General features: G+C 48.8%; 1 protein-coding gene across 1 annotated transcript in view; it reads right to left on the bottom strand.

Moving 5' to 3' along the window:
* The window catches only part of WSCD2 (WSC domain containing 2), a 28,530-nt gene extending 22,873 nt beyond the window's left edge, over positions 1-5,657 (bottom strand). Inside the window, exon 1 of the mRNA XM_063143808.1 lies at positions 5,194-5,657. Within this exon, the coding sequence (XP_062999878.1) occupies positions 5,194-5,575 (382 nt within the window). The 5' untranslated portion in view covers positions 5,576-5,657. The remainder of the gene's footprint in view (positions 1-5,193) is intronic.
* Between the last annotated feature and the right edge of the window lie 8,589 nt (positions 5,658-14,246).

The following is a 14,246-nucleotide window of genomic DNA, read 5'->3' as shown; positions in this document are numbered from 1 at the left end:
GTGTATGAATGCAAATTTGGAATGAATTATTATAATTTAAATTGAGATAGGCTCCATCTCTCGTAGCAGGGGGGAGACTGTGACCAGGTGACGTGTCCAGGTGTGGTGGGTGGGCAGTTTCAAGGTCCTCTTCCTCCGGATGATTCTTGAACTGGACTGACCGTCAAATAGAGGCTGCCTTCAAAAGCAAGGGCAGTCCTCCGCAAAAGAGGCCACCTTGGCCGCCTTCCTTGCTGCAGATTTCTGCGCTGTATGCACACTTCCCTCTTCCACTTTGAGGATGCATCTTGCCAAATTAACACAACTTTGGGTTGTTGCTGCTTTGCAGTGTGAGTGTGTGTGTGTGTGTGTTCTGGTGAGACTCACACACTGGATAAGCAGCCTTGGGATGGGGCAAGGAGCCAAGCATTGCAGCTGAGCATTTGGGCAGCACAGGGCTGCAAAACGCTGCAAAGAAAAGGTGGCTGAGATTGAGGCACAATCAGCAAATGAAAATCGTTTGCATGCTTTAATACGTCCCGGTCCAACTGCACAGGGCTGGCGTCATACCCCCCTACCTTTTGAACCACTTTATAATGCCCCCAAAATTGAGTTCTTCTAAATCATTACCTGGGGGGGGGCGTCAGAAGGTGGCCACTGATGCACACACACACGACATGACAGTCTCCAGGGAGGCCTCCCAGGTTTTGTGACAGCAGCTGTTTTTCCCTTCCCACAATGCCCTGGAACGACTCAACTTCCAGGGGCTTGTGGGGGAAACCAAGATGGCAGACAAAAGCTGTTCAGCACTGCCTTCAGTTAGTTTTCACCTTTTTGGGGGTGGGGGCACTCCATAGAATCATAGAATAGTAGAGTTGGAAGGGCCCTACAAGGCCATCGAGTCCAACCAGGACTCAGCCAGGATCTCTTCTCGAACATCCCAGAGTGCAGGACGTGGAATAACGGGCTCAAGTTACAGGAAGCCAGATTCCAGCTGGACATCAGGAAAAACTTCCTGACTGTTAGAGCAGTATGACAAGGGAATCAGTTCCCTAGGGAGGTGGTGGGCTCTCCCACACTAGAGGCCTTCAAGAGGCAGCTGGACAAGCATCTGTCAGGGATGCTTTAGGGTGGATTCCTGCATTGAGCAGGGGGTTGGACTAGATGGCCTTGTAGGCCCCTTCCAACTCTGCTATTTTATGATTCTATGGAGTGCCCCCACCCCCAAAAAAGGTGAAAACTAACTGAAGGCACAACCCTAGGCATGTTTAGACAGAAGGAAGTCCTACAGCTAGCCCTGCAAAAACACGCATAGGCAAGCACCCGTAACTTATTGTTTTTAAGAGGGGCTTCAGCAGGGACGTTTTGCCCGGCCCCTGCTACTGGCCATGAGTAATTAGAGGCCTCACACAGTTTTCCTCTCTTCTTTGCTTCAACACCACCACCACCACCCCGCCTCACAGCAATCTCAGCCAATGGCAGCCAGAGAAACCTTTCTGCCTGCCTCCCCTGTGTGTGACATCAGAGAAGCTCGGCCAATGGCTGCTGGAGGTTTGCGACGCAGCCAAATCTCTCGCTGCGTGACAAGATAGACTTGCCTGGAAGCCCAAGATGGATTTGCCAGTGGAATCCAACGGTTGCCTACGTTTAACCGCATTGTCCCGGTGACAGACAGAAGGTGGGGAGCCGGCTACGGGGAGGCCATTCCAAAGCACCTGTCTGGAGGTGCCCGTTCTCTGGCCCTGTTTGGGAATGCTGGATGAGAGAGGGAGTTAAATGAAACACCCTCTTCTCCATCCATCCATCCATCCATCCATCCTGCTCTTCCTCTATTTAGGACTGCTTTAAATGTATAGAAGACCAACCGAAGGCTAAAGATGTCAGATTTGGGGACGGGTGCCCTTGCCCCCTGTCTCCCTCGCAGAGGTCAGCAACGACTCCAGTGGAATTCAGGCTCTTGCTGCCTCCATCCTGTGAAGAGCATACCCAAATAAATAAATAACCCCACAGAAATCAGCAATGATCCAGGGCTGTGTGCGAGAGTATTCCTTCCCCATCTGGGCAGTCTCACTGTCCCCTTACGACTGGGTGTGCCATTCCCCATAGGGATTTCTTTTGCCCCCTTCTCTTCACCCCCCCCAAGCCATCTCCTCTGCATGTAAAAAAAAAAAGTCACATCGATGCTGCTGCCACTGCAAGTGTTACAAGCACAATGGTCTTTGCAGAGCAGCAAGCCCCAAATTCACCCCCCCACACACACACATCCATCTCTCTCTCTCTCTTTTTCCTTCTCTTACTCTCGCTCTGTCTCCCTCCCTGAAAAGCTCCACTCCCTGTCCAGGGAACCATCCATCACAGTGACAGCCCAGTTTCGCCAGAGGCGAGGTGCGAAGGCTGAGCGCGCTCTCCTGCATACTGAAGTTCCTTTGATTTACGGCGCCAGCCACCGTCGGCACAGAAAACCCACCGGGTGTTCCTCTGCCTTTGCAATACACACAAACGGAAAAGAAACCTCCGTCCGCCGCGATTTGTAAAGGAAGGCGGCCCCAAGTCTCGGAGTCGCCAGGTTTGCCTCTTGCCTTCAAATCCCTCCTTAAAGCCCACCTAACCTGGGAAGGCTTTGATCTAACGCCTCAGCCTTCCTCTGCAATCGAATGAAAACTGAAGGATGCGCAAAATCTGGCTTTAGCTGCAGTGGCGCAGTGGGACATTTTGAAGTGCAGGCAGCCATCATGACCGTCTCTGCGGCTGCGGCCCCCAAAGAGAGCCTCAAAATGCAGGCAGCTCGGTTGATCCGTCTTGTCTGTCTGTCTATCTCTGTCTTTCACACCCACACCCCTTCACCCACCAAAGAGCCGCAGGACAGAGCATAATACCCAATTCATTAGGAGGCGCTGATAAAGGACATTGTAGGAGTGAGCACGTTGGACTTTGTGGGAGAGACCTGAGTTTGCATGAGAGCAGCAAAGAGAGGGACGTAACGTGACTCTAAACCACATAAGACCGTCAATATTCTCCAGGAGATTCTTTTCCCAGCACTTGATCTCCAAGTCAAGAAACCAGTTCTCTCAGGTCCTATCTCCACCTGGAGCAGATCTTTGATAAAGCAAATGGGTCTGAGGATGCAACCCTATGCATGTTCAGACAGAAAGAAGTCCTACAACTCCCAGAATTCTCCAGTCAGCAGTAGGGCTTTTTTCTGTCTAAACAGGCATAGGATTGAGCCCTTAATTGCCCATTCGAGACCAAGCCAGTCCAAAATACTTTAAGGCCTTAATACTTTAAGGCTTCCACACCTTGGACAGCTCCTGACTGGCTCTGACTGAAACCCAGGGCGGATTTAACACCCCACTGAAATCAGAGCTACCTGCCTTACTCAACACTCAGTCTAAAACATCTTGCTATGTGGATGAGAGGGCTCAGAAAAAACTCTGCCATCATTGCACCATTTAAAAGGGCAAATCACTCGTCTCCCCTGGGCCCGTGGCCACATTATCTTGCGCTTCCCCAGAGACGTAGTTTTGGCATTCCCTCCTTGCGGAAGGACACGACCCAGGCCGCTTTCCGACCCAGCTCTCCTGTAAATGGACCGGAGATCAAATGCACGGAGCAGGAACGGATGTGCCGCTGTTTGCCACCTTTGGCAAGAGTCGACGGAGGAAAGCCGGCGTGTCAGCGACAGACGCCGCCCGCTTGCATCCAATGGTGCTCTGATATCCCCGGGCCACTCGTCGTCAGCGTCATTAGGAACGAGGAGCCCTCCTCTCAGAGGTTAATTGCGGCGGACACCTTGCATATGGCTGGCAACGCAAGGGCCGCCTGTACAGTCTCTGACAGTTGATTCCCACTTGCCATCTGGTAGAAATTCTCCGGATGTCAATTCAAATTAAACTAACGAGCATGGCCGAATGTGCTTCCCCGAAATGAGTTTCCCTCTGTTCTCAGAGCACGACAACCTCACCGGGAAGGGAATTGTGATGCTGTTTGGGAGGCAGCATGGGAACATGCTACCCATCTGGTGTGCCTAGCAACTTTGGATATTCTATGATTCTATAGGTGGATTCCTGCATTGAGCAGGGGGTTGGACTCGATGGCCTTAAAGGCCCCTTCCAACTCTGCTATTTTATGATTCTAATGTGAGAAGGGAGGGAGAATACCTTTTGCCTTTGACTCCCCCCACCACTGGAATGCATCCCCACCCCCAAGAGCTTTGAATTTGGCTATGATCTGAAAGAGGTTCAAGACCTCTGGTGTAGACAACTCTGAGTCAGATGGAACGGTGGTCTAACTTCCTATATTCCAGATTTAAGTTGTGATAGCATATCAGAGGCCCAGAAAATATCTTATTCCCATTGATCGTGCCATACGAGCTGCCTAAAGCACAACCTGTTTTCAAGTCGTCGGACTCTTCCCCCTTTTCTGACTCTCATCTAAACTTTGTACGTGTTCCAAAAACAAATTAAAAAAAACCAAAATCTGGCAATTTTTCTGAATTTGGGAAAGCGTGTTGTGATTTGCTACCATGTACGAATGAGGGTGGTGTGGATGATGGTGTCAGGATATTCAAGGACCCACTGGGCCCCTTCCACCTGGTAATAAATGAAACAGCACCGAAGCACAGATCTTCTCCTCTGCAGAAATAAGTGTCTTGTCAGGTAGAGTAAATGAGGCCTTCAGAGATGCTAAGCACTCCGCAGACAGCCCCATAAGTCACCAGTCAAAAGATGCCACCAGCCAAGCAAAATGAAGGGGAGTGTATTATGGCTGGGCTTCTGGTGTTGCATCATACCTCAACTGAGCTCATTTAGATGCACACCATTAGTGGAAAATTGGAATATTGAGTTACCTCCCCAATGCATGCCGCCTCTCTGGATCCCCTGCCATGCAACATGGCAAGATGTTCCAAGCAAGAACGGTGTCCAAGGTAGGTAGACAAGGGCCAGGGCACTTGCCAAGAGCCCATGAATGATGGTGACAAAGCAAAAGCTGAATGGGCAAAAAAGAATGAAAACAAGCGCTGATACTAAATGCCTGACTTGATCGTTACTTTTTTTAAAAAAAACACAAGTCAAAATTGGATAATCTTTAGTGCAGCCCTAATACGAACACAATATGTACGCCTTTTGGAGTTTAGGATTCCATGGATAACATTCCCATTGCATTCTGAATCACAACACTCTATTTGCCTCCCTTATACATCAAAAGAAATGTTACCTTTGTCTTCCTCCTTCTCTCGGATGTTCCTCCCCTTGAGAGCTCTACTCCATGCGCCACCATAATCTCCTACTTTGCTCCTCCCGGGTGTGTCCTTGGAAGGGTTCTTAAACCAGGTCCCATACCTCCGGGCTGTTGTCAAAGATTCTGGCACTTCTTTAAATTCCCTGCCAAGTTGTAGCGTTCCCAAATACTGGGATTCGGTCCCAACACCAGCACCATTGTTGATGTTGGGTACATTCCCTGAGACTCTCGTCTCTCCGGAGAAGCCAGCGTGGAGGAACACTAAGCTTCCGGCGGTCAGGTAGAGGGCGATCAACGTGAAGAACCGGATGGGTTTCCGCCGAAAATACCTTTGGAACTTTAGCAAGAGCTTGGCCATGCCAATCTCATTCCATTCCTTGACCGGGCACAAATCCGCAAAACAAGAAGCAGCAAATGAATTTCCAAGCTGGTGAAAGAAATAAGGGTTACTAGCCAAGACGAAACAGAAGGCACACCCAGTTCAACTGTCAATGGCTCCAATGTAGCGTTTCAAGAGATCAGATATTCCACTTGGCATTCTGTCTTTGACTTGCACACACACACACACAAATACCTCACCATTCTATAGATGGTCCCCCAGGCCAAGACTCAGCTATCTGATTTCAGATATCAGACTCGCTCTGAGAAAAGGTGGCACTTTCTCAAAACATCATTCTACTTTGGAGCCATTTTCTTTGTCTCCGGTTAATGTTCCCCTAGAAGGTGGCCAAAGGACTCCGTCGACGAAGGGATCATGTTCAGGGGAGCGACGTACTTCAAGAGCCGTTTGAAAGCTGATCGGTTCATGCGGCTTCCCTGGACGGCTTTTAGTCTGACGGGGTTGTTCGCTTCCGATGCATCTCCTGAATGGCAGGGGCAGGATTGCCTTTTTCAGCGAAAGAATGGAGACGGATCCAGGGACTCCCCAGGTGTAAAGTGATGACTATGAACTTTGTTCAACAAACCTCCATTCATTGCAGCAGCAGCAGAACAAGAAAACTCTGCCTAGAAATCAAAGGGAAAGAAAGCATTAAGATGCAGAGATTATACTTGAGACCCACAACCTAAGAATCGACTGGTTACAAACCAATATGTGTGAACTTCAACGTTCTTCTTCTCTGGAGGCCCTGGGGTAACTAAGGTAACTCTTCTCTCGCCTCAAACTCCCTTCCTGGGTTTTCTTCTCCTCTTAGGGCAGTCACGCTGACATTCACATTGATCATTAGTGCAAATCCCCCCCTCCTCGCCCAGTGAAAAACCAATCTGGGAGGGAATAACTATTCAATAAATAGGAACACAAGACTCCTCATCACAGTGGAGAAGACGTAGGTGACCTGTGTTCACAGGCTGCTGCTTGGATGCTAACTGTGGGTGGGCAGCTTTGAGGGCCCGGCTACTCTTCTCCCTTATGGTTGTGGTTGGTTCTTTGACTCTCTACGGGCCTTGGATCTTCAAACTGGGGGACACTTCCCATTTTTGGACATCTGACATCCTCTGTCAGATGTCCAAAACGGGAGAACTGTCTTCTATAAAGTAGGACATTTGACCATCCGAGGCAGACGGGAGTCCTCATGGGATGAGCAGACACAGCCCACGGGGAAATGTTCAGCTGTCTGGGGCCTGGGGACGATCCCGTCTCATCCTGCACCTTTGGCTGCATCCTGGTCTGGATCGGCAAGGCAAGAGCAGAAAGCAAACCCAAGGCCCAGCCGGCCACCTTGGCAAGCAGGAGTTGTTTCCCTCGTCTTATCTCTCCGGTGCAGTTGCTGCTTCCTCATCGCCTTTCCACGTGAGCTATTCTGGGCGCGCCAAAGCTGCAGACAAAACCAGAGGAGGCCCAATAGTGCCAACAGCTTTAGATGTACCACTCAGGGAGAGAAAGCGTGCCCGCGTGCGAGAGAGATGGCCTCACACCAAGTTGACCTTCTGTTCTCTCTGTTATAAGTGGGAGTTCGCAGCCGCGCAGCTCTGCCGTTGCACAATGCCAGGCCTGCCACCCAGTCCTTTTGTGTGGTGACAGCGCCTGAAGGGGCCCTCACACACAGCTGTCATCTCACCTGTGTGTGCCCCTCTCCCTCTGAGTATCTCTATTGCCTCTAGAAAGCCGCAAGTTAGCAATGGTGGCTGAGCATGGCCTTCATGAAAAGATAATGAATATTTGTTCCTGAAACAACCCGGCTTTGGAGTTCAAGCCAGTGCTAAGAAGACACCTGAGAGCTTTGCACCCGAAATGTAGGAGCAGGCTTTTGGTTATTTGGGGATGAAACAAAGGCCATCTGTGCATGTTCAGAGACTCTCTAGTCTGACTCTGAAGTTGATAAAATGTTAAAATTGGGCTGGAGAAATCTTGTTTTAAACCAGATGTTTTGCCCTACAATTTCCATCACGCCTTCGAAGGGGGATTTGTTTTCTGAAACTCATTTTAGCTCTGGTTTACAGCTCTTTTGCTCCAGAACAAAATGAATTTGTGGGTCAATAAAACCACTTGCATTTGGGATCAGCGCACCCCAACCCATTTCTTTGACATTTGCTGCATTGGAAGGAAGCAAAGTTGACCCACTTTTTATGCATGAGCCCCAGATGTTGAGCAAGTGGTAAAATGCACATCTTCAGGATTTGCATAATTCCTGCTTTTAAGAAAAAAGAAAAAAGAGGCTATACTTTTAACACCTCCGAAAGCTGTTTTACCAACTGTGAGTCATTTCACCTCTCAAACGCATACGAAGACAGGGCAGGGAGGCGAAAGGGCTACAAGACCACAAATACCGCGAGGACGTTGGCTGGTATCATTGTGCCTCTTTGCATTTCCCCCCCCAACCCCTTTTATGAAGCAAAGTCATTCTCAAACACATACATTGAAAATTGGCCTGGGCCTGAATTGAAAGGCCAAGACGGTTTTCTATTCCGCACAGCATCGAGAAAAGAGAAATCAACACCTCCCAGACACTAGAGGAGTTTACCTTTGCGAAGAAAGCATAGAAAACTTGGAAGAATGGAGGGATTTTGTGGCTCTTTTTCATCCTTTACATCAAAGGAGTTTTAAGGGCATTCCCTCCCCGTCCCCAAACTGCACGGCGGGCAGAAAGCCCACAGATCTGCCTCTCCCCCACCCCCTTTGTATGCAGCTCTCCGCTGGACACAGCTTTACCTGTTGAATGAACATCTTTTCATATCACTAGCTGGGGATGTGTTAAAGGTGGCAAACATATCAAGGGGTATTGAGGACTAGAAAGTTGCTTTCAAGTTTCTTCTTATTTTTTTATTGTAACAAGGTGCTTGGGGATTGTGTGAGCTATGTTGTACTGGTCTGTAATATATGGGTTGCGGGGTCTCTCCGCTCCCCGCTCCAACAGTGCACCTGTGGTTTTAACACCAGCAGAAAACAAGCAGTCAGGGAAGGCAGAGCTGAGGAGGAAAGCAATGCCTGGTGCATGAGTAGCAGGAGATGGGGGAACCCAAAAATCTCCTTCTCTAACCACTAGGCTGTACTACAGAACACTTTCTTGCCATTGCTTGACTTCTAAATCGAAAAGTTTGCAGAAGGTCAGGCTTGCTTGGAGGTTCACGACTTTCCCGCTACCCACCCTGATCTGTTGTGATCAGTTACAGCTAATCATTGATTGATTGATTGATTGATTACATTTTTATACCGCCCAATAGCCGAAGCTCTCTGGGCGGTTCACAAAAATCAAAACCATGAAAAGCACAACAAAACAACCAGCAGTCTAAAAACACAAATACAAAATACAATATAAAAAGCACAACCAGGATAAAAAACCACACAGCGGAAATTGATATAGATTAAAATACGGGAATTAAAAGAGCAAAGTTTAAATTCAAGTTAAATTAGGTGTTAAAATACTGAGAAAATCAGTGGCGATCAGCCCTCTGCTTATGCTCAGAGGGCCATCTTTACGAAAGCTGGCATTGCCTAGCACCCAAGACGTTGAGCTGCAAATCCAGGTGGGGCGTGGTTTGTATCTTGATTCGATTCCGCCTCCCCATCTACAATATCGGAAACATGAGACTGGCCTACCTTATAGGGTTGTTCTCACTATTGCAACAGACACTCTTTGAACCGTGTAAAAACAATCAAACAAACACACTACCCAACAGGAAGACCACGAAGCATCATTACGGGGATTTTCTCATGCCCACGGATGCGTCCCGGCTGATCCAAAGAGACGCAGAAGGTAAATCTCCTCCTTCCGCCACTGCACTTTCATGCAGAGCTTTTGCTAACCTCCGTCAATTTATTCCCCTCCTTCCCCTACCCCACCCCCGCCGCCAAAAAGTAAAGAGAGAGGGGGGAAATATGACAAAAGTCCAAAAATAACTTAGTGGAAAATAAATGGAGAACTCTGAATGCCATTAGTTTAATGGCCCCTAATGTTCTACCATCTGCCTGAAGATGATTAAGTAAAAAATATCGCCGGTGCAGACGGCGTGGAGTATAAATAAATGTTTTAATTCTGCTTCCTCGTGTAATTATTCAAACCCGTCTTGCTCTCTGAAGTGTGAAGTGTATTGCAATCAGTGCCGGGGTCCTTCCGCTGTTCCGGGGGATGCTAGCAGGGGGAGAAGGGACGAGCCTTCCAGAACCTTCCGCCGCCTCCACCACCTATTTTGCAAAAGGAACAGCCAAGGAGGGAGGCTCCTGTGCCTTTAGTGGTTGCAAAACAGGCAGATGTTCAACAGGTGCATGGAGCTGTAGTGACGTTGGACTCTGTATCTGTCAAAGGTCTCCCCCTGCTGTGCAACTGTGGAAGGCCAAGGAATAATCCACAGCAAAACCAAAAAGGTTGGAGCCTTAGTTGAGAACAGCCTTCCCCAACCTGCTGCCCTCCAGATGGGTTTGATTGCAACTCCCATAATTCCCAGCCGGCATGGGCATAGAGATTTCCTCCTCGCCTGTAGGGTTAGCCAATTTCTCTCCCTGCCCTAAGGGCCTTACACGTTGTGTTTATTTTATTATTTATTTTATTTATTATATTGATATCCCACCTATTTTCCTTCAAGAAACCCAAGGCGGCCCCCATAATCCTCCTCCATGGCCGAGTGGGGACTAGAACCCGGATCTCCCAACTCCCAGCCCAACGCTCCAGCCACTACGCCACCCCGGCTCCCATGAAAAATCACAAGGAGCGCGGGGGGGGGGACCGCTGTAGATGAAACTTCCCCACGCCTCCTCCAGTCCCCCGTCCTGACACACGTCACCTTCACCAGGGAAGGAACAAAAGAGAAACGAGAGTGTTCTTGCTTCAGGACAATTAACTGAAGTATTAATTGCAGATATGCAAATACGTCGTAATTGACCAGAGACTCTCGCGGTTCATGATGGGGAAAGATGAGTTCCAGATGGCGTGATCAGAGTAATTTAAGGCCTCGCTTTGGGGGCAGCTCGGGAGAAAGACCAAGCAGAGAGGCAGAGCGGCGGGAGGAGTCCCTGGAGAGGACTGAAACGCGTCCCCCCACCACCATCAGGTGTCCATGTCGGGGAGGCTGCCATAGAAGCAATCCCACACCTGGGGTGGGGGGGCTCACTATTGTAATGTGGGCCCTGGCAGCTACACAAAATGGAATTCCCTGCCCCTGTCTTCTACCGTGTCTGCTCTGGCGGACAGCGTCTCTCCGGGGTTTTCCAGCTGACTTCGTTTCCACTAGCTGCTACCGCATCCTTTTAGCTGGAGATGGTGGGAATTGAACCTGTCTGACCTGGGACCTTCTCCAGGTTCTACCCCTGAGCTAGGATCCCTCCCCGCTATTCTTTGTACAGACCCTTTCTAAAAGCGGCATAGTCCTTTCCCGGAACTGTCTAGGGATGGGCGGAGGAGCGATGTTCCAGATTCCCCGGACCTCATCTCGTCATACATCTCGTGCCGGATTCCTGTTGTCGTTTGCGGCTGCTGCTCGCTCTGCGTGAACGGGAAGCTTGCGCAAATCAAGCAGCGACGGAACATGACATTTGCAGGATTTCCCCCTGTTCCATTTGCACAACTAGACTAAAGCAGGGCTGATTCGGTCTTATGGAGGGAATTTGCACAAATGACGAAATGTGGGAATTTGCAAATGTTTGGGAAATTTGCACAAATCAAACACAAGAACCCGTTCAGCAATTCATGAAAATTTCCGATGGATGTGAGATTGCCCTTGCGATCACATTTGGCATTGCAAACAGGGCCTGCACACGTGTTTGCAAGGAAACACAATTTGCATACATACCAAGGACTGTCCTCCTTCCATCTAAGTGAGGGAGGCAAATCACAGCCCCATGAAAGTGACAAAACCTACCCCGCTGAGAAATAAGTCCTGGAGCTTCAGTTTCTCCTTCATTATACTGCTGATACCAGATGATAGGGAGAAACAGGGAGGGCCGTTCCCGCCTCCCACCCTGCCCTGTTTGCAAATACCCTAAAAACACACACACACAGAGTTTTAGGCTAGATGGATCTTGTTTGAAATTCCATTCCATCCTAATGCTACAGCTTCTGTGGATGAAAAGAATGCTTCTAGCATTAGCTTGGGGAATGGGTTTTGAATTTATTTATGCATTTATTACATTTATATACCACCCCATAGCCAAAGCTCTCTGGGCGGTTTACCAAAGTTAAAAACAATGAACACTAAAAACAAATATACAAACATTTAAAAGCATAAAGACACCAATATCCATTTAAAACAGCTATTCTGGGGTCAGTTAAAAACTCAGCATATGTTGTTAACTGCCTGGAAGAAGAGAAAAGTCTTAAACTGGCGCCGAAAAGATAACAATGTTGGCACCAGGCGAGCCTCGTTGGGGAGATCGTTCCACAATTGGGGGGGGCACCACCGAAAAGGCCCTCTCCCTTGTTGCCATCCTCCGAGCTTCCCTCGGAGTAGGCACTCGGAGGAGGACCTTAGATGTTAAGAGCTGAAACCTGGAAAAGCAGGGTGGTTACTCCCAGCAGAATCCGCAGTGGTGACTCTGCACATGTTCAGAGGCACTTGGCTGTGGATTTATCCATTTCGGGGTAAACGGAGCTTACAAAATGAAAATACAAAAAGGTAAAAGGGAATTTGGGGGAACCTCATGCAGGGTGGGAGGTGGGGAAAGGTATCCTATGACCTGGTATGTTGGTTCTGAGTGCATCTCTCTGTTTTCTTGCCCTGTGCAGATCGTTGAAACCCTGTTTACACAGATCCCGCGTTGCGAAGCAGAATTCAACGCCTGACTGGATGTTTGGACAGGAAGAGAACAAGGCAGCAGACAGAACTCAAGACCCACCACAAGCAGCTCTCAGTCCTTGGCTCCCTCCAGGAACAGCCAAACTCATGACTCAGCTTATTTGCCTTGGCTGGTCTGAGGAATCTCAGTGGCTCACACTCTGGAACTCTACCTAGTCCAGGTAGGAAGGACGGTTCCTCTCTGTATCTCATCTTTCCAGTCGTAACTACGTTTGTCCCAAACTTCGTGACTTCTTTTTTTAGCAGTTCACCTGAAAATTCGTACACATTTTTTGCAGACCTGTCTCCTAATGCGCGCATTTTCATACACAGTTTTGCTCAACATCTGTATTTCTTTCTTTCTTTTGGGCTAGCAATTTTCCTAACACATTTACTGTTGGTTCCATTAATAGACACATTTTTGTGCATGCTTTCCCACAATGTATGCATTCTTCTACGCATTCTTTGATTGGAGAACTCGCTCGCCAAATTCAGAGAAATGTGGATTTTGGATAACTTGAGTTTCGGTTGGCGTATTGAATCAAAAGTGCAAAATTAGTTAAGTTCATATCGTGCGGACGGGGCCGGTGCAAGACATTTTGCTGCCTGAAGAATTTGCTCGTGCCCTTTTCAAAGCCTTCTAAGCTACTTGACCATCCTTTGGGTCAGGGGCTCAGAAGGCAATTCCTTCCCACTGCCTACCCGTGAAGTTGGATTTACAAATCCTGCTGACAGATCTGTCCCAGAAACAATACAAGTCCTTGTTGGTACATCGTTGGTTTGCATCAGAGACACACAGCCGGGCAATGTTTTTCAAACTCGTTCTAACATCCCACTCACAGGAACCGGGGGAGTAAAAAAGTTATTTTCATTTCGCTCTGCTGATGAGCTTGAGTTTTAAATTTAACTGACATTTGGAGGTCAGCTGCAGGGGATTAGGAACACTCAAGAATGCCTCCCCTCTTTCCACCCACCCACCCGTTCTCCGCCTGCCTCTAAAAGCTTGCCTGAAACACCAGGCTCTGTCTGGACTTGGAGCCAGAAAGAAATCTGGAATTCATTGCAGCACAGACAGAAAAACCAAACTTCTGACCTCAAAGAACCTCCCAGTGAAACGTCCGGAAGCGGATGGCACGGAGCGGACGGCTCGCACCTGAGCACCATCTGCCCAAGGGGAGACGTTGGTGACCGCAACAGGCACACGCGGTTTGTCAAAGTTAAGGATGTGTGAGAAATTTCTTCCAGTTTGTTTTTGATCAGGATTCACCCGGTTTGCACCTTCCGGGCCGGATGTAATCTGTGGTCGGCGTCCACATTTCCGAGCTTGCGACGTGATTTGCGGAACCCGGCATGCGAACATTTGGGACGTGTGCATGAAACAAATGGTGCACTACTGCTTTGATCAGTGGGAGAAGAACGTGTGCATTTCAAAGACGCCCACAAACGATGCATACATAGCAGGGGAAAGGCACATTCAAACACAGCCAGGTTTGAAGTGGAATTCGGAGAAATCTGACCTGATAGACTTTTGATGATCTGCACAACCCTCACCACGGCTGGCCTTCGGATGTCAGGGTTACCTTGAGTTTCATGCACTTTGGGTGGGGGCGATGACGCCTCGCCAAAAAAGAGGACATGGATTTGCATACAACCTGCATATGCTAATTGATACATAAAGATGTAAAATTGAAGCCCGTTTCTATAATGGAAACTGACATGCAATTCACCCTGGTGGAGAAGACCATGGCCATAGCTAGGCAGGGCTTTCTCCCGGAGCAAACCGCATGACGCATAGGGGATCCCGGGATCAGGGAAGGTTGATCCCT

This window comes from Elgaria multicarinata, chromosome 18, assembly GCF_023053635.1.
Source record: "Elgaria multicarinata webbii isolate HBS135686 ecotype San Diego chromosome 18, rElgMul1.1.pri, whole genome shotgun sequence".
In the NCBI taxonomy this organism is placed as follows: domain Eukaryota; kingdom Metazoa; phylum Chordata; class Lepidosauria; order Squamata; family Anguidae; genus Elgaria; species Elgaria multicarinata.
This window is presented reverse-complemented; position numbering and strand designations above follow the sequence as displayed.